This window comes from Antechinus flavipes, chromosome 1 (assembly GCF_016432865.1).
Source record: "Antechinus flavipes isolate AdamAnt ecotype Samford, QLD, Australia chromosome 1, AdamAnt_v2, whole genome shotgun sequence".
Classification (NCBI taxonomy): Eukaryota; Metazoa; Chordata; class Mammalia; order Dasyuromorphia; family Dasyuridae; genus Antechinus; species Antechinus flavipes.
In genome coordinates, this window is record NC_067398.1 from 509,623,009 (window position 1) to 509,649,131 (window position 26,123).

The window sequence follows — 26,123 nt, forward strand, 5'->3', positions numbered from 1 at the left end:
TTAGCATCTTTACTTGTTTAGTCATTTTTTTTGTTTGTTTTTTGTCATGTTCTATCCTTTATAACTTTTTTTTTTTTTTTGGTAAAGATACTGAAGTGGTTTGCCATTTCTTCTTCAGCACATTTTACAGATGAGGAAACTGAAGCAAACAAGGTTAATTGACATGGCTAGGGTAATACAGTCATAAGTGTCTGGGCTTAGAGTTGAATTTGGGTCTTCTTAACTCTACGCCTAGCACATTATCTACCACATTACCTAGCTGGTTTAGTAACTAGATATACCATATTTTATTTTTTACTGAACAATAGGATCTGGACACAACTCCCATTTATTTGTTTATTTTTATCTTGAATCATTGTTTTAATCAGAGTAGCCAAGTCTTTCACAGTTGTTCATCATTATAATATTTCTCATATTATATATAAAATGTTCTCCTGGTTCTACTCATTTCACTTTATTTTACTTCATAGAAGCCTTCCCAGGTTTTTCTGAAAGTGTTCCTCTTATCATTTCTTATAGCCCAACAAAATTCTGCCATAATCATAAGCAACTGCTTGTTCAACCATTCCCCAATTGATGGGCATCACCTCAATTTCCACTTCTTTCTTGGGGCAAACTTGAAAAATACGTTTAATGCTATGGTTCTAGTCATTTAATAGAGAAGGGCATATATACAAATGATAAATACTTAGCTAAAAGAAAATGAATTGATGACTTTTGGTTCTAGCACAGAATGTTTAGAAATTATTTGGTATATGCCTGGTAGCAAGTTGAACTTCCTATACTTAAGCTGTTATGGATTCTCTAGCTTTATGTTTCTATTATATTACATAAGCTTGGTCCCCCTGTTGCTTTTGAGATTGACATTGCGGTATGATCAGAAAATTCAGTCAATTGGTAAATTCACTGCATTTAATGTACAAAGGACAATGATTAAATTCACTACATTTAATGTGCAAAGGACAATGATTAGGAAGTAAAAGCATTTTCTGAAGAAGTTCTTTTCTATTTTTTAAAAAGGAAATTAAATGATAAACTAGTAGGTTATGTGATAATTCAAACCTTTTCTATTTGGATTGTAGTACAGTGATGTTGTTTTGTAATTGTGCATCCTTTAATAAAAAAGAAAAATGAATCATTTAAATTAATTGTCATATCTTAGATTAGAAATCCTTTTTGTTTTATCTCTACCTTAGTTCAGTCTTTATAGGGTATCTTTGTCAATAATACTTGCTAAATCATTATGACTCATCTGAGTTATAAATGTAGATGATCTATTGTATTAAAGTTGTCTTCTTTTTCACTTTAGCCTGAAAACTGGTTTTTTAAAATGGAAGCCAGATTATGACAGTGCGGCAACTGAATATGGGAAAGCAGGTAGGAATGATTCTAGACTTTTAGTTCCAGTTCTATATCTTAAAATAATCCTTTGCTTCTATGTAGCATGACAATAATACAAATAGATCTCTTGAACTTTTAACAGTAAATCTTTGATATATGTCTTTCGTATTTCTTCTACTTAACTACTAATGCCTCCGTTGTTAACCTGTGATCCACTGCATCCTTGTAATTGAAAGTTGAAATGGTGACATTCAGAAGTAGATTTTAGTAGTTTTAATATGCATTATTATTCTCTTGTTCTTCCCAGCTTTGTGGTAATCATGATGATTTAATGTATTACATATTTTGTAATTTTTATCATAATATTTATAGATCTTTTCATGGCAAAATGGAATGTATCTTCATTTTTAAAAAATTCTCTTATAAGATTGGAAACAGATCTAATGGCATATTTGTGCAAGTTAGACATTTTCGAGTTTGATATTAAGCCACTTAGATACTTCAGAATCATAAAATTATAGTTCTAGAAGAGACCTCAGAAATAAATTAGTTCAACCTACATCCCTTTACTACATGCCCAACATATATCTGGTCATCTATCACTTGAAGACCTACTTTGATAGGAATTTATGTCCTAAGGCAATCCATTCTGTTCCTAGTTAGCTATAATTGTTAGGAATTCCTTTCTTGTATTTACTCCAAATCTGCATCTCTCTATCTTTTATCCAGTGATCCTAATTCTGTCTTTTGAGACTAAGCAGAGTAAGTTTAATTTTTCTTCCACATTCCAGCTTTTGGTTTCAAGTCCTCTGGGTTACCCTCCTCAGGACAAGCTTCCAGATTATTAAGATCTTTCCTAGAATATGGCATCTAGAATTGGATATAAGTATTCTATATGTGGATATTGTACTTTTAGTTCAGTGATTTTCCTTTTTGTTTTGTTCATTTTGTAATGTTTTCCCTCTTTTTTTCAAAGACACAAAACTAATCTTTGGTTTGAAGTGTGGCTTATAGTTAATAATGTGGTTAAAATTTTAGTTCCGTTCAGGGGAGCAATAAATTTGTATGCTTTATTACAGTTTTTGACCCATAGCTTAGTTTATCTTTATTCCACTATACATTGTGATGCATGTTAGTTTTTTAAGTTTAAGAGATCTGCTTCTGAATGTATATGGCTGAGATAAACCATCTCTTTTCACTTTTAAGAGGCCTGCTAATTCTAAGCAATGATAATTCCTAGCACTAATGGGTAACTTGAGAATATATCCATTTAGTCATTTGTTGAAAGTATAGCACCTTCCCCAGCTTAGAATTGATAGTAAGATTAGAGTAGGAAAAAGAGAAGGAGTAGAAAGGAGGAAAGAGGAGACATCATATAATATTAGAGAAATATGTGTATTGAAGGGAAGAGGACAAGAAAGTAAAGGAGAGAGACTCATGACTAGTAGGGTTGTTTGATGTTCTTTAAAACTTTTCTTTTTTCCTCAAATCTTTACCCTATTACCCCCAATAAAATCATAGGTCTCAGAAAGGTAAGGTAATTCTGTCTTCTTCTTTATACTGTATACTTTCCCATTTCAAGTACCAAAAATACTTCCAATCTGTGATTGATTTCAGTGGAGTATTAGTATAATTAAAACATGAGAGACTTTTTAACCTGAAATGAATCTACATTTGATGAGGTAAGTGGGGAACATTATCAGAAGCTCCTCTGATGTATTTTATCCTCTATCCCAAGGCAGCTTCTTCCCACTCTTGGTCCTATCAACTAATTAAGAACAAGAGTAAAATACATGGAAAATCAGCATTACTTAATAGCACGGAAGCAGTTACAAAGAACTTGTTCATCCTGTTCTTCTTGGTTAGAAGCTGGGGGGATGCAAGTGGGAGTGAGAAAGTTCAGTTAAAACAAAATGTTAATTCTAGAATGAAGAGAAGGGGACTAAGAATTTGGATTTTCATAGCAAATAATTGAACCAGAGTAGTGGTGCTAGGGAAGATGTGGAAGAGAGTAGGGGAGGAGGGCTTGGATCTACTGTGACATTTTAAACCCTATCTTTTAGTTGTTTCACAGCTTTATTTTTCTGCCTCAGTATTTTATTTAGATTTGAGGCTACCATTAAAGTTGTACAAATACTAGTGATGTGGGTGTGGGTGGGTGGATAACTTATGACAGTAGGCACCAAAGTTGGGGTACTGTCATGTGAAGCTTTCACAATGGCCATTCTCTTTGGCAAAAGGTAGATTTATTTGGGAAATAGTTACAGACAAAATGAAGGGATACAATAGACATTGGGAATGGTAAATTTGAAATAAAGTTGGGAGAGCTTATGAAAGACAAGTTCCTCAGTAGAACTCACAATTACGCAGGAGAAAGGGAGTACCCCATGAGGTTGGGGTATACCCTTAGCTGATAGGCTAAATCCTGAAAGGGACTTAGCTCCCTAATTAGTTAGCTGTAAGGAGGAATGGGGTTGGGAAGCATGGTAGAGTTAGGGGAGATACCATGTGCCATGGGTGTGAAGGGGTTAGGAGAAAGACACCACAAAGCAGAGTGCCATAGTGAGCTGACTCAAAGGTGAGTGGTAGCCATGGGATGGCCCATAAGTAGATTATATAGGGAAAATTTAACCTCAGGGACATGACTGATTTCTGACAGGGCCTGGCAAGGTGAGGCTGCCCAAGAGCCCTATAAAAGGTGGGTCTCAGGACTTGATATAATTTGCATTTCTGACTAGACAGGACCTTGGAGCTAATCTGGTCTCTTATGAGTGCCTTTTCCCTGCTTGCCTTAGAGATCAGTTCTTTAGTTTCTTTGTGTTCAACACACCATTTAGGAGCTCATTGTTAGTAGGGTCTTTTCTTTCTTTTGTTCCCCCCCATTAAAGACTTCGTAGTATTATAATGTAGTTTCTTTTGTAGATCCCAATAATGTAATTCCCTGAAAAATCAAAAATAGTAGCTTAGAATTCTCTTTGAAACTTATTTTATTTCAGTATTCTCATCCTTTATGAAGTATTTGTAGTAACATTTCTATTTCTATTTATTATTTTCATATTTGTTTTCAATTTTGGTGCCTATTAGGATCAGAAAGTTAGGGTTACTCAGGAAAATCTGTGTCTGCTAATACTTGTTTTTATGCTCTATTAACCATTTTGTGTTAATCATAACATGCTAAAACTGTAATCATCCAGTCAATTCTTCCAAGGTACTAAAGAATAATTTTTCCATAGAGCATAGCAAATGTTAGGGTATTTGTTTGGAATTTGTATTTTTGACAGGACCTTTTAGCTCTGCAAAAACTTTTGAAATATAGATTGTTAAATTCATTATGTGTGGGAAAGTGAACAAAAGGAAGACTTCTTAAAAAATAGCATATTCAGTGCTTTAATTGTAAAGAATATAAATGATTATGAACTGTTAGTACATTTTTATAAGTAAATTAGAAATTGTTAATTTGTTATTTTTTGAGCCAAAGAAATGAGAATTTCATTTTTATTTTGACTGCCACAGTTTTAGCTTCCTGAAATTTATCAAACTTTTAAAGGAAGTTTTTTAATTTCTGGAATATATTTAAACTGCAAAGAAGAAAGCAACCTTAAAAGGGTTGATGACTTTAAGTAACTAATAAAAAAGTTAATTAGAGAAGCTGCAAGAAAAACAATTTTTAAAGGATAAATCATAAGATAATTGTATAGTCAGAAAAAATGATGCAAGGAACCACCAATAGACAGGCCATATATACCTTATTTGTATCTATCAAATGTTTAAAAAAAAAAAAAAAAAAAAAAACAGGAATAAGAGAGAAAGGTCTCTTATACACCCTGTGGTGAATTCAGAGGACTTGAGTAAAGGAAACATAGTTAGGCACAAACAGATTTCGGGCTTCTTTGTTGAAGGGATTATATTAAATGACACTAGGGAAGAGGAGGACATGTTTAAGAATCCTTATTATAATTGCTGCTCATTTGGCCTTAGCCAAGTTACTTCAGTCAATCAACAAACATTTATTAAGCATCTCCTATGAAGGCGCTGTGTTAAACAATACAAAAAGAGGCAAAAGACATTCCTAGTTCTAAAGGAACTTACAAGGTTTTGGGAAAGACAACATGCAAATATATATATACAAAGCTAGCTATGTATGGGATAAAAGGGAATATTGTAAAGTGTTTTTAGTAATGTTTGTCCTAATATAATGATTCATTTTGTTTTTTCTCAAGTGATAAAGAAAAAAAAAAGAATCTTATTTCTATTTTTTATTTCAGCTGTTGCTTTTAAAAATGCCAAACAGTTTGATCAAGCCAAAGATGCCTGTCTGAGAGAAGCTGCTGCACATGAGAATAATAGGGCGTATCTTTTCAACATCTCTTAAAATAGCTTTTTAATGAATTGACTCAATCATTAATTGAAAATAAACATTGTTGATGCCAATTTTTTCCTTAGTTTTGAATTTGTCACCTATGAAAGAAAGAACAGTATTAATTTGTAAACAAATGAAAGCCTCAATATTTTATGCTCTTTCAAATTGTTCTTGGTGATTTCTAAAAAGTAGGAGGGGCTTTTATTTACAGAATTAATTTGGGAAAAGAATCCTTTGAAATATTTATTTTTATGTTGCTGCATATGGTAGTACTATTAAATTTTCATCTCCCTATTGCTACATAGTATGGGATGAAGGAGATACATCTATCAAGTGATTAAATATTTTAAAACAACTATATTCTGTTCATGCTTGTTCGATGCAGTAAAAATATAAATACAAAAGTGAAACAATCTCTTCAAGGAAGTTAACATTCTACTAAAATGGACAGAGAAATAAAATAGCAAATAATTTGAGCTAATGAAACTTCTAAGTGGCTTTTAAGAACATATTTTGACACAGTTGATTTTTCTTTTTTGGTATTGAGGCTGAAAAATAGATTGAAGCGAAAAAAATTGGCCTGAAATATTTAAAACTTACAGAATGAAAATGGCTTCTTGTTCTATCTCCATTAAAAGATAGTTGAAATAATTTTTAATTTTGATTGAGCTTGTTAAATCAATACATATTAGAAATTTAGAAAAGAAACTGCTGTTTCTTTAGCATCTTTTTGAAATTTATAGTTTTTAGGAAATATCTGTTATGGTCGTTTATGTGTTTTCATGTATGTACCATCATTATAGGAAAGAAGAATTGATTTATGACATATTTCACTTAACTTTGTTCCTGTTAACTGGTAAATGTCTAGATAAATGTTCATTTCTTTTGTTTTTTTAATCTTTAACTCTGACTCCTTCACATCCTCAGTCTTTTTCATGCGGCCAAGTAAGTTCTTTATTACTAGATATTTAAAGTCTTTGAGCTTTATAGAAACAAAGTTCTATTGATTTAAAATGTTTGTCCTTGTTTCCATTTACAGAACATTAATTTATAATTTGAACGTGTTCTTAAGTTGCAATACATTATCAGTATTGTCTTTTCTTATCAATTATAGAAAAAATTTCAGGCCATTTTATTCTACAGGTAAAAAGGAGAAGGATTAAATATGGTCTTTTTTTTTTTCCTTATGGTAATTTTGAAAGTTATTCATCTGTGGAATAAGATTAGAAAGCTTAATCATTTATTCAGGTTTTTAAAAAAACTTTTTAGGTCTATGAAGTATCTTTCATCATCTACTTTATATTGTACCAGAAGCACAGTATAAAAAAAATTGCATCATAAACATAATTTTAAAAAGGAAGGATAGTTTTACCCAGCTGTTCTACTATTATTAAATGAAAAAGTTACTTTTACTGACTAATAAAACTCAGAATGCCCCCCCCCCCCTTTTAATTAAGATCCTTTATGAAGGAAATTTGTATTTTCTCTCTTTTTTTAGGGCTTATGAACAAGCTGGCATGATGTTGAAGGTCAGTATTACACAACTGCAACATAGGTGATATAACTTTTTATGTTATTTCAAATTATTAAATATATAAGTTATGGGCAGATTGAAAAGTCACAGCCTATTGCATACAAAAACCAGCATTACAATGAATAGTATTCACTGTTCCCCCTTAACAGATTTCATACTCATCCCCACCTCTGGAATGGTATTCATCATCCTTATAAGTTTCTCCATTGTAATGATATCTTTGTTGAGATGAGTCAAAGTCAACTAGTTTTATGTGATCCATTTCTTCTGTCTCCCATACTTCTTTTCTTTCAGGCAGCACTTTTTTTTTTTTTTTTTTTTTAAACAAATATAGCTTATCTGCTGAAAGAAAGCCTTTCTTTGGGAAGTTTACTTTAAATTCAATTATTAGAATTCCTATCCTATGCGTTTGGCAACAAATTGGCATATCTTATTATAGTATTATGTATATATTATTACATTTATATTTTTATATACACATTTGGTATCTCTATATTTAACAATGTGACCAGGATGTGACCAGGATGAGAAGTAATGACTATTAGTAGTTGATATTGGTTTCTTTCTTTCTTTCTTTCTCTCTTTTTTATTTTTAATTAAAGCTTTTTATTTACAAAATATCTGCATGGGTAATTTTTCAACACTGATCCTTGCAAAGCCTTCTGTTCCAAATTTTTCCCTCCTTCCCTCCACCCCCTCCCTTAGATGACAGTTAGTCCAATACATGTTAAATATGTTAAGATATATGTTAAATCCAATATATGTATGCATATCCATAGTTATCTTGCTACACAAGAAAAATCGGATCTAGAGGGGGAAAAAAAACCTGAGAAAGAAAACAAAATTCAAGCAAACATCAACAGGAAGCGTGAAAATGCTATGTTGTGATCCACTCAGTTCCCACAGTCCTCTCTTTGGGTGTATATGGTTTCTTCATCAAAAAACAATTGGAATTGGTTTGAATCATCTCATTGTTGAAGAAAGCCATGTCCTTGATATTGGTTTCTAAAAAACACACAAAACTTCACTTAGATTGATACTCATATATGTGAAAAAGGTTGTTAGTCACCTTGTTGTATAAATACAGCATTGTCTTGATCCAAAACAGTATTACTATTTCCTGGTTCAAGTCCTTGCTCCTGGTCACTTTCACCAGAGAATGTTATCTTCTGATCATCTTTCATGCCCTTGTCATGAACCTCCAGAATCTTTGTCTCTCAAACAATTTTCCTTCTTTTACAGCTTTTTACATCTATCTTTAGGGATAAGTTGATTCTCATGCCCTTGACGTTTTCATAGAAATTGATTGAAGATGCTGAACATTTCCAAATCCTATCTGATGAATTCTTATTTGTAGCCTAGTAGCTCTGCAATTGGGACCATGTTCTGTAGTTCCTTTCTTAATATTCAGTCCTTTATACTTATCACAAATAACAATCTTTTGCAAAGCCAGTTTTCTTGTTCACCATTATATAAATCTTCTAAGATTGCCAAGAACTGATAAACAACATTTTTTACCTCTCTGTTGTCTTTGCATTCTTCTGCCTCCTCAAAAAACAAAAACTATTAAATTTATTCATTAGAGTACCAAAGCCATCGCCAGAACTACCCTCTTTGATGGCTTATTCTTCACCCTTGTCATACAAGACTCTTTTCTTTGAATTCAAAAGCTTTTGGCTCAAATAAAGGGCTATTTTAAATAGCTTCTTTGAATCATGTTGTTTTCATTAAGGTAGTTAATAATGCTACTTTTACTGACACTAGTTTTCAAAATATGGAAGAGGTTAATTTTCTGTTAGTTTAGGGGGAATGAATTCATGGAATTATATTTTGTGATAACTGTAGCTTTGGAGGTATCACAAATCCATACAGGCATTTGAAAGTTTTAAGATAAAAATTAATATTGATTTGTTTTAGTTTTAAATGTTTAAGCTGAATAGTACCTGAAAGAGGAAATTTGGATTTTTATTTTTTGTGTGTATTGATACAAATATTTTATAATGGGATTATTTATTTACTTTTGTTTCAACCAAAGCTCTGTTGTTTTTTTTTTTTTTTTTTTGGGGGGGGGGTTGTTTTAATAAAAAAAATCATTTCCTGGCTGAAATTTGATCTGAATTACATTTTGATAAGTCAGATAATTTATAAATAATAGCTCCTAATGAACTAGTCTTGAAACTTGGAGTTTTCTTCTTTTCCTTGGATCTCCTTACAACTAAATATAAGAGAACTTAAAAGATTTCTTCCCTGCCCTATTACATACCTAAGTAAGTCCAAAAATAGACTGATTCCTGACATTACAGTATAAAATGTTGATGCTGGGTCACTCATCATTTTCACAATCTAAATTAATTAACTTATTTCTCCAATTAAGTCTATTTTGAAACAGCTAATGGAGTTTAATCTTCACCAAAGCTTTCTATTAAAAGATGTTTACTAAACTGTTAAATTTGAATACTTGAAGACAGAATTTAGAATGAATAAAGTAAATTTGAGTGGATTGGCGGAAAGATTTAGGAAAAAACATTTTGGCATATATTTGAATTCAATAAACATGTATAATTCCAAGCAACATTATGAATCCTGAGCTTCATGGTCCTGAATAAAATCTATTGGTTAAACTTTCCACCCATTTATCATGCAAACCTTTACGGCAATGCATTGTGAAACCTGTGGCTAATTTCTAGACAGAGGTATGCAATGGGCCCCAAAGCTCTTGTATTCACTTCTGGTTTTACCATTTTCTGAATCTTAAGGACTGTGTCTTATTTGCCTCAAAGAGACCTCGTGGTTTAAAAATAGCCAGATTGAAATATTAACATTTTTACTTTATGCTTCATAATTTAAACCTTTTTGCCAATTCATAGGAAAATCTTGAGTGGCATAGCTGTGGAGTTGGCAGCATGTCCGTTTGAAAGTAAATACTAGGCTTATGATAGAATTTCTGACGCTCAGAAAATGAAGCCAAAACATGTATAAATCATGCTTAATTTTTATCTAATGCCAAGATATAAACTTTGTGCCACCTTGGTACTTATATATAATCTTGTTTTGTAGATGATTATGTAGATGTCTTATTTCTTGTATTAGGTCTTTTACTACATTCTAAATCCCATGAGAACAGGAGATGTGTGTTATACTTATCTATGTGCCCCTTGAATATTCAGCACTTTGTTTTATATAATAGATGCTCAAGAAGTATTTATTGAATGAATGAAGAAGGGCTACCCTGTAGGTGCCAAGGAGTCTCTCTATTCTTTAGGATAAAAGTGGGTAGGGCAAGTTTTAAAATTTTTTTCAACATTTGCTTCTGCCCTTTTGTTTCTACGGAGAAATGACCAAATGTGGCTATACTTAGATTCTGGGAAGATGTTTTGTTAATTAAAATTTCTATATTGAATTTCAGAAAGGTAATCTTTTTTCTTCTTGTATCCTTCAGAAAATATTGTCTATTTAATTTTTTGGTCTCATGGGTAATGAAAAAAATCATATTTCAAAGTCAAGAACAGAGCAGGTTTTATGAGATCATGGTAATTGTTTTCACAGTGCATTCAGTGACTAAATAGATATGGCTCTTGGTTGAAGATCTAGTTCTAAAGTCATCATTCACGTGCTATGTTTATGCTTGGACATATTTTAAGATTTTGTCCTGAAACCTGCTTTTCTTTCTTTACACTCTGGGTGATCACATTAGCTCCTATGAGTTCAGCTGTTATTATGGAGTTGACTGTCAAATCTACATGTTAAGTCCTTACTTTTCTTCATTACTAGCTTCCTGTTAGATATCTGTGACTAGATTTCTCACTGATGAGTTTTGTTGAACTCACTACTATCTTTCCGATCATCCACGTTATCTATCTAAGAGTGATCTGTGACTTTTCAGTGCCCTTTATTCTTTATATTTAATTAGCAAAATCTTTTAATTTCTATCTCTACAACATTTCTCCTATTGCGATCCCTTGTTTCCATTCATTATTTAAGCCTTCAATGCAATTACATATTCTGCTTCTATTATCTTCCCTCTCTAATCCATTTGCCACACAGTGGCCAAATTAGTAGTCCTAAAGCATGTCAATCCTCTGCTCAGGTCGTCCCCTTTGTCTCTAGGTTACTTAAAGCCATTTATAACCTGATTCCAACTTTTCTTTAGTAATTCCATTTCTCATACATAATATATTTCATTTTTGCCTCTACACTTGCAAGGCTCTCCCTCATTCCTAAAGTGTTTCCTCTTCTATATAAAGCCTTTTCTGATCCCTATCATCATTACTCAATTGGGCTTCCTCCTTCCTGACAGAGGAAGCTTTGGATTTATTTAATATCTATGTTGTATTATTTGTGTCTGTACTTAATATTGACTTCTTCCAGTAGATTGTAAGTAGTGGGACTGGTAAGTTTTTGTCCTTGTGTTTCCATCACAGTGTTTGACCCATAATAAGAACTTACTAAATGCTTAATAAATTGAATATGAGGTATAATTTACCTCTAAATTTTGCTTTAAAATGTGTAATTCTAGAGACTTCAAGGTCTTTACATATGAGAATAATAATATAATGCTTTAAACAGTTTGTACATTTTCATGGACAAAATATTAAGAAAACCGATTTGCTTCTAAAAATTTAATATGGCTACTTGCATAATCCCAACAAAGCTTCAGTTCAGTAGTCATTTATTAAGTGATAAGTGTGCATAGATAATTTATTGGAAATAATACAGATAGATTAGGCCCAGTCTTATGCCTTAGGGATCTTATGCTCAAATAATGGAATATATGGATAATTATACTACACAAGAATATATGAAGACATAAGAAAAATACAGCAAAGTGTGATGTCAGGATTTTGAAAATTAAGATGATTTCATCAGGGAAGATTTCATGGAAAAGGTAATGTTAAATAGATCTTGATAGATTTCCACATATAAGACAAAGGAAGCCATTCCAATAAAAAAACAACAGCATGAGTAAAACATGTAATTGGAAAAATGTAGGATATGCATGTAGATCGAGAAATAATTCATCTTTGTTAGAGTGTAATAGATGTAGCAGGGAGTATGAGGTAGGCTTAGAAAAAGTATAGTGTAAAGAGCTTTGAATGCTAGGCTAAGGAATTTGAACTTTAATCAGTGGGGAGTAGAAGAGATTTTAAATTGAGAGATATCCCAGGGTCACATCTGTATATTAATTGGGCAGCCAATGTGTTTGAGAGAATGAACTTAGAGATCTAAGTAGGAAGCTCTAGCTAGGCTAGTACCAGGGTCATAAGGAGTATACATGTGAATTGATAGTGATAGAAATAAAAAAAGAAAGGATATATATGATAGGTGTTACAAAATAATGAGGTATATGTGCATGGAACTTATTTTTTCCTCAATTATATGTGAAAAAAAAATTAACATTCATTTTTAAAAATTCCTCCTGCCCCTTTTTAAGGTTAGCAATTTGATATAAATTATACATACAGATTACATTGATTATAGATGTAGAACTTATAGAACTCCTATATATGTCTATGTTAGCCATGTATGTTTATAGAAATTAATATACTTTGATTTGATTAGATGCAGCTTAGGTCAGTGTATGTACACATGAGAATTTATCTAATCTGTATATTGTGTGTATGTGTGCATACACAGAAATCTAAATACTATTGTGAAAATCACATGGAAGAAATTTGTTAAACTTGGCTTTCCTGTGTTTTAGGTATTAAGTCAGTAAACTGTAAGTTCCTTCCTTGACCCATAGTGTATCTCTTGACTAAAGGAGATGCAGAAATTACCTGAAGCTGTTCAACTGATTGAGAAGGCCAGTATGATGTTTCTGGAAAATGGGACACCTGACACAGCAGCCATGGCCTTGGAACGGGCAGGAAAGTAAGTCCTTCTATCAATTACTGGAAAAAAGTGAGGGGAAGGCATAATTTTTTTCTGTTTCAGTTAAATTCCTGGAAAAAAAATTCTTCACATTCATAACTTAAAGAATAACACTTATTTTGTTCATTTTAGACTTATAGAAAATGTGAATCCTGAGAAGGCTGTACAGTTATATCAACAGACAGCTAATGTGTTTGAAGTAAGTTTTTGCTTTTCTTGGCTATTGGCCTTGGCTTTCTTGCTATTTCATTGGCTTTTAGTCTTGAAATTAATTGAAAAAGAAGTGTATGAATCAAAAAACTCCTATTGAATTAGTATAATTTAGTGTGGATTTGGATAGTAGAGGCTGTCCATTGCAGTTTGCAGAGCTATATGTTGTTTCTATCATTCACTAATAATTTCCACTCATTCCTCAGTTTGGAGAAATTCTTATTTTTGTCACCTTAGTATTTTGGCTAACTAATGTTTGTCATGTTTTTGCAATACTAGTTCAAGTATTTTTATCTTGCATTGTATGTACAAAGTGCTTTGCTAGCCGTTATTGTTGTTTTGAGGAGGAAGGGTATGGCCACCAAAAGCAATCTCACAGTCTCCATATTCATACCACTGATATATAATAAAATTCTGCTAATGTGAACTTTTTTAGTTTTTTTGTTGGAATCCTTGGAATTTACTGTGTATCATTCTTTTTCTGTCTTCATTTGCAAACAGGGGAAAAAGAGAAGTAAATACCCTTGTTTTTACTAAAAGAAAGTAATTTCTTTACAAAATTATATTGAATTATATTGAATATCCTTCTGAAAGCTCTTCCACATTCACATCCTAATTCCATTCCCTAATGTTGTCAGAGATCAGTGAAATGGAGGATAGAATAATGCTGCTTAGAGAATGTACTTTCTTTGGTAGTTTGATTTTAATTGTTTTATTTTTTCTCAACAGTATCATGAAAGAAATAGGACTTTGATATTTAATTATTTTTCTTTATAAACAGTATATAGTCCAATTCTTTACACATAGTAGGTGCTTAATAAATATTTGTTGAATTGACTTACTGATCAAAATTGGTAATATCTTTTTCTTGTATTCCCTAAGAATGAGGAACGCCTACGACAAGCAGTTGAATTACTAGGAAAAGCCTCTCGACTTTTAGTACGAGGACGTAGGTATGTCTTCTAATACCATATTCTATTCATGGTTCTAGTTTCTATAAGCCATGTTTTCAACTACTAAATAATTGAAAATAACAGTATTTTCTAGGTGTAAATTACAAGTTAATTTTCAGACATAAACATGGACACTATCCTGAACTCTATCTTCTGTATTCGTTAGCTCTAAAAAATGTCACTTTTCAGTGTTTTGATAAATTGTCAGTGCTTCTGCCTTCTGAAATCATTATTTCTTGATCGACCTTCTGGGTAATTTTTGTGTTACTTCTAAGGGTTGAGAATTTTAGAGGTATTAGTGACAAAATTCTTTAAAATATTGGATGAAGAAAATGAATATGTCTTAGCAAAATAATAAAACAATATTGTCAAATGGGAATAATGAAGTAAGAGGCAAATATTCGGTATTTTACATTTTCATTTTTTTTTTTTCATTTTTTGGTTTTGCTTGACTGATTCTTGATGTCTCATTGAATTATTCATTTTCATTTGTTCAGTTCTGATTTTTAGTGAATTATTTTCTTCATTTACTATTTTTAGTTCTTTTTGTATTTGTTCAATTGAATTTTTAAATGAGTTTTTGTCCCCATTTCACAAATTCTGTTTTTCAGGGAGTTTTTTTTTTTCTTTTTCCATTTTGTGAATTCTATTTTTAAAGGAGTTACATGCTTCCATTTCACTAAGTCTATTTTGTAATGAATTTTCTTCAGATAATTTCTATGTTTTCTTTTCCAAATTCTTTTGTGATAAAGTTCTCATTTCCTTTCCTTATTTTTCTTTTAGCTTTCCTTTTAAGATCTTTTAAAATCTTTTTAAAATTCCTCCTAGGAGAGCTTCTGTGATGGGGACCAATTTACATTATTATTATAAATAATATATAATCAAATATATCAAATATCAATATAATCAAATATATTAAAATAAATCAAATAATAATTTGATTTTACTTTTAGTTGGAAAAAAAAAGTACAATATTGAACATACATGGGATTACAGCATAGAGAGATATGACCAAGAAATCCTAACTGAAAACAGCACACATGAAACTAATGACATTGTACATTTTCCTTGAGCATTCTTCCTAACAGCCTTCTTTGATGATTTTTCTTCTAATAGCTTCTTTCTAAACAACCAGTGTCAGTTTCCTAAAATGTAACTTTCATGTTGAAATCATAAAAACTGCTTACTAATTTGTCAGATGTGTGTGTGTGTGTGTGTGTGTATGTATGTGTATGTATGTGTGTGTGTGTGTATACTACTTTTGATTTGAAATAGTCTCTGCTTTATCTTGATTGGATGGGTATTTTTTTTTTTTTTTAATTATGAGAAAAGAACATTTTTTTTTTTTCCTGAAAAACCAGTTAAATTTTATTGAATGAGTAGGGTTTGGTTCAATTGGTTCAGTTCAGTTAGAATCCTTGAAATATTTCCTGACCATTTTGAAATCCAAACAGCTTCATATACTGTTGAAATTACTCTTTGAGAGGCATCTAGGTGGTATAGTACATAGAACATCTAGAGCCAAGAGGATCTGAATTCAAATAGGGCCTCAAATATTTATTAGCTCTGTAACCCTGGGCAAATCACTTAACCCTGATTGCCTCACCATCCCTCTCTCCTCTAATAAGGAAATTCTCTTGCCATAAACATGAGAATTGCAGACTTCATGGACTTTCAAAGATGTTTTATCAAATTTTGTGTCTTTTGTCATACACTTTTATTACAAGCTGGTTTTTATAGAACAGAGGACTCTTTTTATACCAGTTTCTGTGATGAATTATTTTTTCATTAGTGCTGGTGAAACCATAGTGATGTTTAGATTTTAACGTTAAAGTTCCAGATGTGCTGTATAAAGACACAGCAATGGTAAACAAAGAAGGGAAGAACAAATAAACTTGACCTAGTTTATACAGGGAAGGGCTCCACTAGGAATGATGCAATATTGAGGGATCCATTTTCATACTTTCTGAAGGGGAAGAAGATCAATTGCTTGAGGAAAAAATTATAGACCTTTTTATTACTGGGAAAAATGCAGTTGATAAAAAATCAGTAACTAATGATCTTTTCAATTCCTGCAAAATCTGTGTACACTATAGAATCAGTATATGAGACTGTCCTTGAAGAAGGTAACCAACAAGGAACACTTTTATAGATGTAGTTTTACAGAAAATCTTATCCTCATAATCACAATTAACTGAAAGGTACAGAAAATACAAAAGCATTCTATATTTATTATTGTTTCCAAATGAAATTTGATTCAATCGAGAAAGATGACACTTTAAAGACTTCCTTCCATTAAGGTCCTCCCATACTTATGTTAAAATCATAATTGCCAGTGTACGTTGGTAGATATAACAGCAGAGATAACCATGTGAAACCTCTGATCATTACTATCAAATGAAGCTTAAATATCAATACATATATACACACAAATTTACTCAAGCACACACACACACAGATACACACACACACACACACGCACACACACATATATGTAAAAGCATATATAACCATCTATATGTGTGTGTTCACACATATATTCACATTTATTGTTTGCCAATGTATATATGACATTGTGCTGATCAGACCAAACAGAGGCTTGCAAAACCTTGTAAATGAAAAATGGGATCACCCAAAATATGAGAAAAGTCAGATGGGTAAAGGTTACTTTAAAAGTTTCTATTTTACACACACACACACACACACACACACACACACACACACACACACGGACAAACATCAGTGTATATCTTAGATGGAAATTTAGATGAATAATGTACTAGACCCAGAACTGAGTTAGGAGAAAAAGAATAGTTTACATTACATTTGAACCTGTAAAATGCTTTTAATGACTATAAGCTGCTTCTTGAAATAAAGACCCATCTTTTCAATACCAGCATTCTTCAAGTGTTATAGTTTAACTATGAATTACTGAATGCTACTATCTCCAAAGAATTAAAATTATGGATCACAAACAATTTGTAGTATATTATCATCGAAAAATTAGGCAACTTCAAAGAGGTGGGCTAATCAGGTACTAAAAGAACATAGTGAGACAAATGGAAAGCCCATATATTTCATTGGTATCCATGTAGTGTAGAGTAAGGTTCCCATGCTATTAGAATTTATGGATTTATGGGAGGAGTTGGTTAAGAATTGAACAAGTTGAGAAGATAAGAGTTGGTTGTGGTGTAGTATGTACTGCTATTGAGTAGTAATTGAGGGGTAATATGTACATTGATAAGAATATAGATCTGTTAAAATATACAATACCAGTAGTATACTAGTACAATCTAACTGAATCCTTTCCTCTTCCCTACCTATTATTTTCACCTTTTCTTCCATCTTATTACTATCTATTTTGTTATTAAATACTCCTGCCATGGTATAAAGCTAGGTCTAGGTTTGGAATAGAGGGTCCATAAGAGGCAAGTGGCAGCAAATAGAATTTATAATGATAAAGGGGAAAAGGTAGAGAAAGTGGAATTCCTATGATTGATCATTTATTGGACATTTGCATTATTTGAAATATAAAGGACTTTATTAAATTAGTGTTGCATAAGTTGGAACCTTGTTATAAATTTCCTTTAAATGATTGCTCATTTCAGTGGCTACCCATGAATTAGCAAAAATCTCTAATCCATAAAAATTCTTCATTTAAAATAATTAACTCCAGTTCAATGTAGTTCACATTTATTTTGCACCTTTGTAAGGCATTGTTTGGTGGTGTCCAAGAATGAAAACACACACACACATACACACACACACACACACACACACACACACACACACACACACAAATGTGACAAAATTAGAAAATGATTCGGTTTCTAGAAGAGGTCAAACAATAATTAGAAAGATTCAAGGAGAATAGAATAGGGCATTATTAGCTAGAGCAATCAGGGAAAGCTGCATTGGAGAATAGACCCTGAGCTAGATCTTTAGGGAAGGAAAGGATATCATAGGTTGAGATGAAGAAAGAAGGAATAAGCTCTTTCAGGAATTAAGGGATAGTTCTTGTAAAGGCATGGCAATATTGAAGATTAGAAAACAGGAATTTATGTATAGACTATATACCAAAGAGTTTAATGAAATAATGTAATGTTAGGGAGGAGACAGATTATAGAGGACGGTGAATGACAGTCTAAGTAGTTTTTTGTTTGTTAAACAATGAGGAGCTACTAAATGTTTTTGAGAAGGTTAATGGAATGGTCAGACCTGTACCTTGGAAAGATTACTTTGGCAGCAATGTGGTAGATGGATTAGAGAGGAGAGAGACATGTGAGCTTCACTTATTTATTGCTAGTCCTTTCCAATGCATTAAGAAGAGTCTGGATATTTGTAAAGATGAAGTTTTAGAGCTAATGGAGCCACTCTTCTTCCTTCCTAAACCTGAAACAAAATATGCTGCCAAGTTAAGTCTCTCTCCCACTACTCAATAAATCCAGATGTGAATTTCTTGCTGTTTTCTTCATTTAGATTTGATGAGGCTGCACTTTCCATTCAGAAGGAAAAGAATATCTATAAGGAAATTGAAAATTATCCAACATGTTATAAGGTATTATTTGTAATTTATTTTGTCTATATTTTGTCTAATTTCTCATGTTACTATAGTTCTCTAAAAAAGGGAAAAGTATTTATTGGATATTTGACTGTTATGTGACATAAAGGATTTATTATTTGATTGATATAGGGACCACTCTCCACCAAGGCAGACTACAGTTTCTTTATGATTTTGTAGATAAATCCTAGTGTTGCCTGAGGCACATAGAGATTAATTGACTTGTTTAGAGTCTTACAACTAGCTAGTGTCAGAAGTAGGATTGGATCCCATATCCTCCTGAATTTAGCATTCTAGTCACTAAACTTCTCTTTTTGCTATTTGACCATTATCTATTAAAAAATACACGTTAGTAAATGAAAGTATTATTTTGATAGGCCTTGTTATTGAATGTTTCCTAAACTTACATGTACAGGATAGGTATTGGGTTTATGATTTCATTGCTATGGGAAATTTCTAGGAGCTAGGGTGAGGGTGGAGGGTCAAAAGTGGGGGCAGGGATTTCTTTCCCAGGGAAGATCAGCGCCTTCTTGACCACTTAGAGTCTTTTTGAAAAATTTGAATTTTATTTTTAATTTATGGAATAAGACAAGCATTTCTATAACAGTATAATTTAAAAAAAAAAAGATGATTGTATTTAATAGTTAAAGAGCTGCTTAGAAGACTGAGAAATTGGATTAGCCTTGCTTCAGGGCATACAGAAACCAGTATGTGTCACAGTTAGAACTTGAGTTAGTCATTTTGGTTGACATGTAACAATATGATTATCTCACTTTGATTTTTTAGTAACTGTATAAAATTTATATGCATGTGCTTACATGAGTAAACTTTCCTTCTTTTTACTTTATTATTGATTCTTTTGCCCAGAGTAGGAAGTTTTAGTGATGGGATTATTATATTTTTTTTTTAAAAGAAAAAAAATGTCAAAGCTATATACCTAGAGAGCTTAAAAAGAAATAATAAACCAAAAAAAAAAAAAATGTTATTCCTCTAATGTCCTGAAGAAGGCACTCTAATACTTAGAGTATAGTAAGGGAAAAAAGAAACTAAGCTGCATCAAGTGAAATCTAAAATGTTTCTATCTTACTAGGAAAGTTACTTTTATTATGTTTATATAATTTGAAAGGTAATCTTTCTTTTCTGTTTCAGAAAACAATCGCCCAAGTTTTAGTTCATCTACACAGAAATGACTATGTAGCAGCAGAAAGATGTGTCAGAGAGAGCTATAGGTAAGACATTTTTTTGAAGAGGGCTGGAACTCTGGAGAAGTATACTTGAAACAAGGTGTTAACTCAGTGGAATTGATAAGATGATGGTTCTCTAGTTCACATATATACTTAGTACTTAGTGTGGTGATATAATGGTTCTCTAGTTCACACATATTCAGTGTGCTGTAATGATATAATTGTACCAAAGCAGGGGTCCTCAAACTTTTTAAATAGGGGGCCAGTTCACTGTCCCTCAGACTGTTGGAGGGCCGGACTATAGTAAAAACAAAAACTTTGTTCTGTGGGCCTTTAAATAAAGAAATTTCATAGCCCTGGGTGAGGGGGATAAACGTCCTCAGCTGCTGTATCTGGCCCATGGGCTATAGTTTGAGACCCCTGTACTAAGGTATATAAGGGCTGCAAAGAACTGGAAATGAGACATTCTATCTTTGACCATCTTCCTGGTGGCTCTCCTGCCTTCTTCACTCCTCCACTAAGACCAAGGACTCGGGCTGATCCCAAAGTCCTCCAGAAACCTAGCAGGAACATTACAATTTTCATTTGTTATCTTGAGATCTTGGCTTTTTTCTCTTAGCACACTTACATTGTTAGTGAAAAGTTTTCTTTCAGGATGTTTCTTAAGTGATTTCCCATAGCTAATAGAGGCATGTGATTATTATTTCAGCTTTTGAATTTGGGCTTTTAGAACCTGTTGTATTTTTTAAAATTATCATCTCTGTATAATCTCATATAGGAGGATAAGATCTGAAAATTTCTTTGTTTCATCATCTTTTTCTCCCTCAAATGAAATTCTCAACTAATGAAAACATTTTATATATTAAATTCACATATTCACATATGATGGGGTGGAAGGTATTAGAATAAAATTCATATGTGTTTTCATCAGTCATTTTTTAAGTGCCTACTATATCCAGAGGGCTTTACTAGGAGCTAGAAGAAAAAAAAAGAAAATTGAGACCATCCCTGGGGATGTGATACATATGCAAAGAAACAACTCTACAATAAATATACTAAATTTTTAGCTCAGGGAAAGGGAGAGTAAGAGAGTGAAGGAAAAAAAAAAAACTAAGCAAAATTCCCATACTATTTCACAAGTTATAAAATTTTATAAATTTTTTTTTATCCTTGAAACTGAGAAAAACACAACAATCCTCTGTAAGTCACATACTCTAACTAGAATTGGTGGAGAATAGATGGACTTAAGATTCTTGGTGTTCTTCGGGAGAGGGTGAGTGGCCTGCAAAAGCAAACCAGTCATATTGAAGGTCTGGGGATGGTGTTCCCTTAGCATACCAGGATTCAATGGAAGTGAGGACTGTACTGCCCTGGAACAGCTTTTAGAGGGGTATGACCAGCAAGACCAAGATCAAGTGTCAGAGGTCTGCAATTCTCCGCTTTTTAAGTACATGGATAATGACGTAAGTGGCCATTGCTTTTTTTTTTTTTTTTTCCTTCTTCTTTCCTGATGAAAGAGGCTTCTCAGGGAAGGACAAGCATCTTGTTGCCATCTTTTCTCCCCTGGTCTTTTGGGACTTGTTTTGCATTTAGCTGCTCTGCAGAGAGACCTTCCCAACTCTGAAAATGGACCATTTGGACTGAGTCCTATAGCAGTGGTGCAGAGTGCTTCCATAACCTCTGGGCCTGAAAACATTTGCTCTGTCTGTCCATAACTTCATTGATCCCAGTTGCATTTATTAATACTTTCCCATTTAATTTCCCATGCCTCCTATCGCTTACCTCCTATTAGTTGCTTCCCATATCACCCAGTTAAGAGCATGATGGATATCTGCCACTTGCAGGAAAATATACTCTGGGCTCCTGTAAAAATTCACCTGAACTAGCAGGTAACAGGCAGAATATATTAAATTTCTGTCAAGCTTGCTGCTTAATCTCTTGTAGATCATGATGTTTGTGACCATGGGCTTGTTTATTGTCATGATATCAGATCAACTTTGCACATAGTTTTCAAAACTCATTAGTTCTGAAAGAATTCCAATTAATCAGAAGAGTTCTTGCCTACATTTGATTAGTTTTACCTTTTACCTATCTTTTGCCCCTGTCCACTGCCCTTTATGACACAAAACCTAGAGAAGGCAAAAATTTGTCTGTCCTGAAAGCACTAGTGTCTCTCCTATTCTAAGAAAATTAAATTGAAAAGGAATAGAAAGGGAAAGAGGGAAATAAGAGTTTGCATTTTTCCCTTAGATATATTTCCCTTGTTGCTTTTTGTCATAAAAGCCAATGTTACTCATTTTTAATCATTGCTCTTGTATTAATAAGCACAAGTGATCTAAGAAATTTTTATTTCCCCTATCTTTGTTATAAGATCATGTCTGCATTTTTAAAATAAACTATATTTTTCAGTGATTCTATTATGCATTGCTTCCTGTTTTCTGTAAAATAACAGACTTCTACAAGACAAGTATATTTGTATATGTCTTACAAACCTTGGGATAAAAATTCAATGCCTATAATTTGAAAATCCTGTTTGGTGGAAGGTCAAGTCTTGCAAATCTGAAGTATAACTAAGGATTTAGGCCTTTTACTTCCAGGTCTGTCAGGAGAATCTATAAGTAATGTAGTAAATAGAAAAAAAATTTGTACTTTTATAGAAAGTATAAATATTTTTGGCTTTGATTCTTAAGTAAGTTAAAAGTTTCCAAGTCAAATGAACATACGTTTATTAAGTATTTCCTGTGTGTCAGGCTGAATTCTTGAGAGCCAAATACAAGTAAAAAGAAGGACAAAAAAAATGAATTAATGAAGTTTTACCTTATTACAATTTCATGCTTCTTTCATGGAAAGATAATTCTGATAAATAGCAGTGTATACCTCGAACTATTTAATCTCCATTATAAAAAAAAAAAAAAAAAAAAAAAAAACCAGACAATGAAACCGTTTATATTTCTCAGTATTGTAGTAATGAGCTTGGTCTCTAGTTTGGTCTTTAGGACAAACTGATGTTGCTGCTAAGCCTGTGTTTCATATCAATATTCCAGATTTTTTTTTTTTAAACCTTTTTTGATCTATTTATCATTTACAGTATGCCAAATTGGGCTTAAGTTTGGTAGTTCCTGGAGGAGGAATCAAGAAGAAATCACCAGCAACACCACAGGCCAAAAGTGAAGGTGCAGAAGCCACAACTGGTGTTGATGAAGAAGAAGATGAATATTCGGGAGGACTCTGCTAGTTGTTGTTATCATGCATATTCTTAGGGTAGGAGGTTGGGGGGAAAATCTGATAAGCTATTTTGTGGATGTTGAGTGTACCTAAATTCTTAACCCCTTTCTGTAGTACTGATTAGAACATCAGTGTAGAAGCTCCTTATTTTGGGCTACTATACCAAACAAATTCCTCCTCCTTCCCTTCCTGTGAATCCCTTCTTTGGTAAAAGTTTGTCCAGAGTACCAGCTTCAATTTTCTTTTAAGAGAATTCATTCACAAATGATAACAGACTTCTTTGAGAACTGAGTTCTAGAGTTAAGATTGTGGATTAGAATGGCAAGTGGGACATTTGAATGTCATTTTTTCCATTTGTGATTTTTGTATTACCTGGCAAATACTTTTTTTCTTTATTAACTAGTAATTGGCACTAAAAGTGACTTCTCCTGATAGAAAGTCAGTACCTGGTCTGCTTGTTTTTCTTGTGTATTATACAGCTGTATGAGGCTAAATACATGTGTAGATATAGGTGTATGAGTGTTTGTATGTGTATGTATGTGTATGAATACACACAAATTTTAAAGGAAATCTCATGCTCATGCCATAGGATACGTTAAATGGTTCAGTCTTTTTAGAAAAAAGTTTGGGAACAAGACATAGTTATGAGCCTATGAGCTGTTTTTAGTCTATTGAAATATGTATTTTACAAATCAATTTGCAAATTTGAAAACACTAAGCAAAGTCATCTGACAAAGTTATGTATCTTTTCCTGGATTTAAACAAGTTGAATAGATACATATTTCAAAGAAAGAGCATTGACTAAGGTTAATAAGAACCTATGAAAAATCCTTTTGTAATTGTGTGCTCTCAGAAGGAAACTGAAAATGAAACAATGTCTACCCAGCTCCTCCTAAACAAACTACCTCCCTGCCAAATATGCAGCTACTGGGCTAGTCAGTACTGAAAGAAGAAGAGCTGGCTATTGGTGAGGACAAAGTCTTCACAGCAAAATTCTAGATGAAGGAGAAGAAGCTTTTTTGAAAAAATGATGGGTTTAAAGCTCCATGCTTCAAATAAGTGGCTAGTCATTTCCCCAAATGGCAGCTAGGATGCTTTCCTTTGGGGTTTTATATGTATCTTAAACACATTTTGTGTTTTTGCTTGATGGTCACAAATTTTAGAATCACCCCTTTTGTGTTGAAGTCCTTTCAAGTGATCTGCTTATTTGGAAAAGGACTCCAGACACAAGTTATGTGCATTCTGCAGGCAGATGCTAACCACCTTACATATTGGTTCACTATTTTCTAGATATATATAAGCATAGGCACACACACACACACACACACACACACACACACACACACATATATGCACACATGTCATAATTTCCTTATTTATGCCTGATATCTGAAGTAACTAGTGAGATGTTCTAGAAGGCATTTCTGAGAATTAGTCATGAGACTATTCATGTATGCATTATAGTTTATGCATAGTTCTTCTAGACCTCCCTGGAAGCATTATGAGTGGATAAATGAAAATATCCTTAACACATACACACAACTGATTCTTTTTTTCTAGAGTCTAATGTAAATTCTCTGCATGTGTATATGTGTGTGTATGTATGTGTGTGTGTGCACGCAAAAATGCTTATTTTAGCGTGTTATAAAACACTATTATATTTAACATTTATTTTCAAGCCCATTACATCAGGCATATCAGGACTAATTTTGGACTGTCATCTGCATTTGATAATTAGTACTGCAAGATAAAAATGTTCACATCTTAAGGATTTGTTGCCGCAGTGTTGCAATACCACTTTGTTCTAATCACAAGCTTCTAACAGTGTGAGTCATATATAGACCTTCCTCTGGACAAATTATTACTTTCCCTCAACTGAATATGGATGTTCTCATGGCAACATATCAGTCAATATTGTACTATTCACATACCACATATTTTTTTTTTTATAATATTGAACATTTTAATATTCTTTTCCCATTTATACCTCAAAAAAATCAGAAATAAGTTAGTGTATCCAGTTGGAGGAACATAATCAAGTCTCAATTTTCAATAGAAATGTTTTAGGATTGATTTTTTTAATGTAACTACAAATTCTTAGAATTTCCTTTCCCCCTTTATTTTTTTCCCCCAATATTCAGAACTAAAGCACCTACCTTGTTCAGCCATGTTTGAATATTTCTTTGATAGGGCTATTCTGGTTTAGTAAATATTTTTTAAAAATGGTTTCAAATTGATCTTTTTTTTTTTTTGCCCTCTGATGCAGTTTACACACTTTAAAATATTTTATCAGGAAACCAGGTTAAAAGTGGAAAAAAATGAGGTGTTGTAATAGGAAAAATGTTTTCCAGTGTTCTACTTTTCCCCCTTTTGTACAAAAGAAAAAGTCTGCATGGATGTGCTTAAAGTTCATTATAATTTTTCATTGTAAGTGAAGTCTGTCTCTGCCATATATTTAATATATTAAATTTGTATATACACAGAGTATGGTATTCTTATAGTATGAAACCTGTGCTTCACTTGTATTTTTCCTAACTTTGTGATGTATAAATAGAGTATTAAGTGTTACAGTAATGCAAATTATCACCTCTCTGGAAAGAGACTCTATATGTGACAATTATGAAAATAAAACATGAAGCTTTAATTTTGTCATTTATCTTCCTCTTTGTTTCACTTGATTCATTCAATTAATTTAATATATTCTATTAATAATGAATTATTATTCCTAGTAATTATTCAAGAACCATCATCTAGTTAATTTTTCCAGTTTTATTGTTTGCTTCTTAGGAGTAAATTCATTACTTTGGGGAGCTGCTTTAACTACAGATTAACAGATTGACTTTGGATCTATGAATCAGACTCCAAATTTAGGTGTTCAATGACA

The 26,123-nt window shown here is 32.4% G+C and overlaps 1 protein-coding gene across 1 annotated transcript in view; it reads left to right on the top strand.

Moving 5' to 3' along the window:
* The window catches only part of NAPG (NSF attachment protein gamma), a 33,603-nt gene extending 7,708 nt beyond the window's left edge, over positions 1-25,895 (top strand). The window contains exons 2-12 of the mRNA XM_051970474.1: positions 1,310-1,377; positions 5,607-5,691; positions 6,629-6,646; positions 7,200-7,230; positions 12,997-13,106; positions 13,239-13,305; positions 14,199-14,269; positions 18,749-18,827; positions 19,980-20,059; positions 21,348-21,477; positions 23,103-25,895. Coding sequence (XP_051826434.1) covers positions 1,310-1,377; positions 5,607-5,691; positions 6,629-6,646; positions 7,200-7,230; positions 12,997-13,106; positions 13,239-13,305; positions 14,199-14,269; positions 18,749-18,827; positions 19,980-20,059; positions 21,348-21,477; positions 23,103-23,249 — 886 coding nt within the window. The 3' untranslated portion in view covers positions 23,250-25,895. The remainder of the gene's footprint in view (positions 1-1,309; positions 1,378-5,606; positions 5,692-6,628; positions 6,647-7,199; positions 7,231-12,996; positions 13,107-13,238; positions 13,306-14,198; positions 14,270-18,748; positions 18,828-19,979; positions 20,060-21,347; positions 21,478-23,102) is intronic.
* Positions 25,896-26,123: the final 228 nt, after the last annotated feature.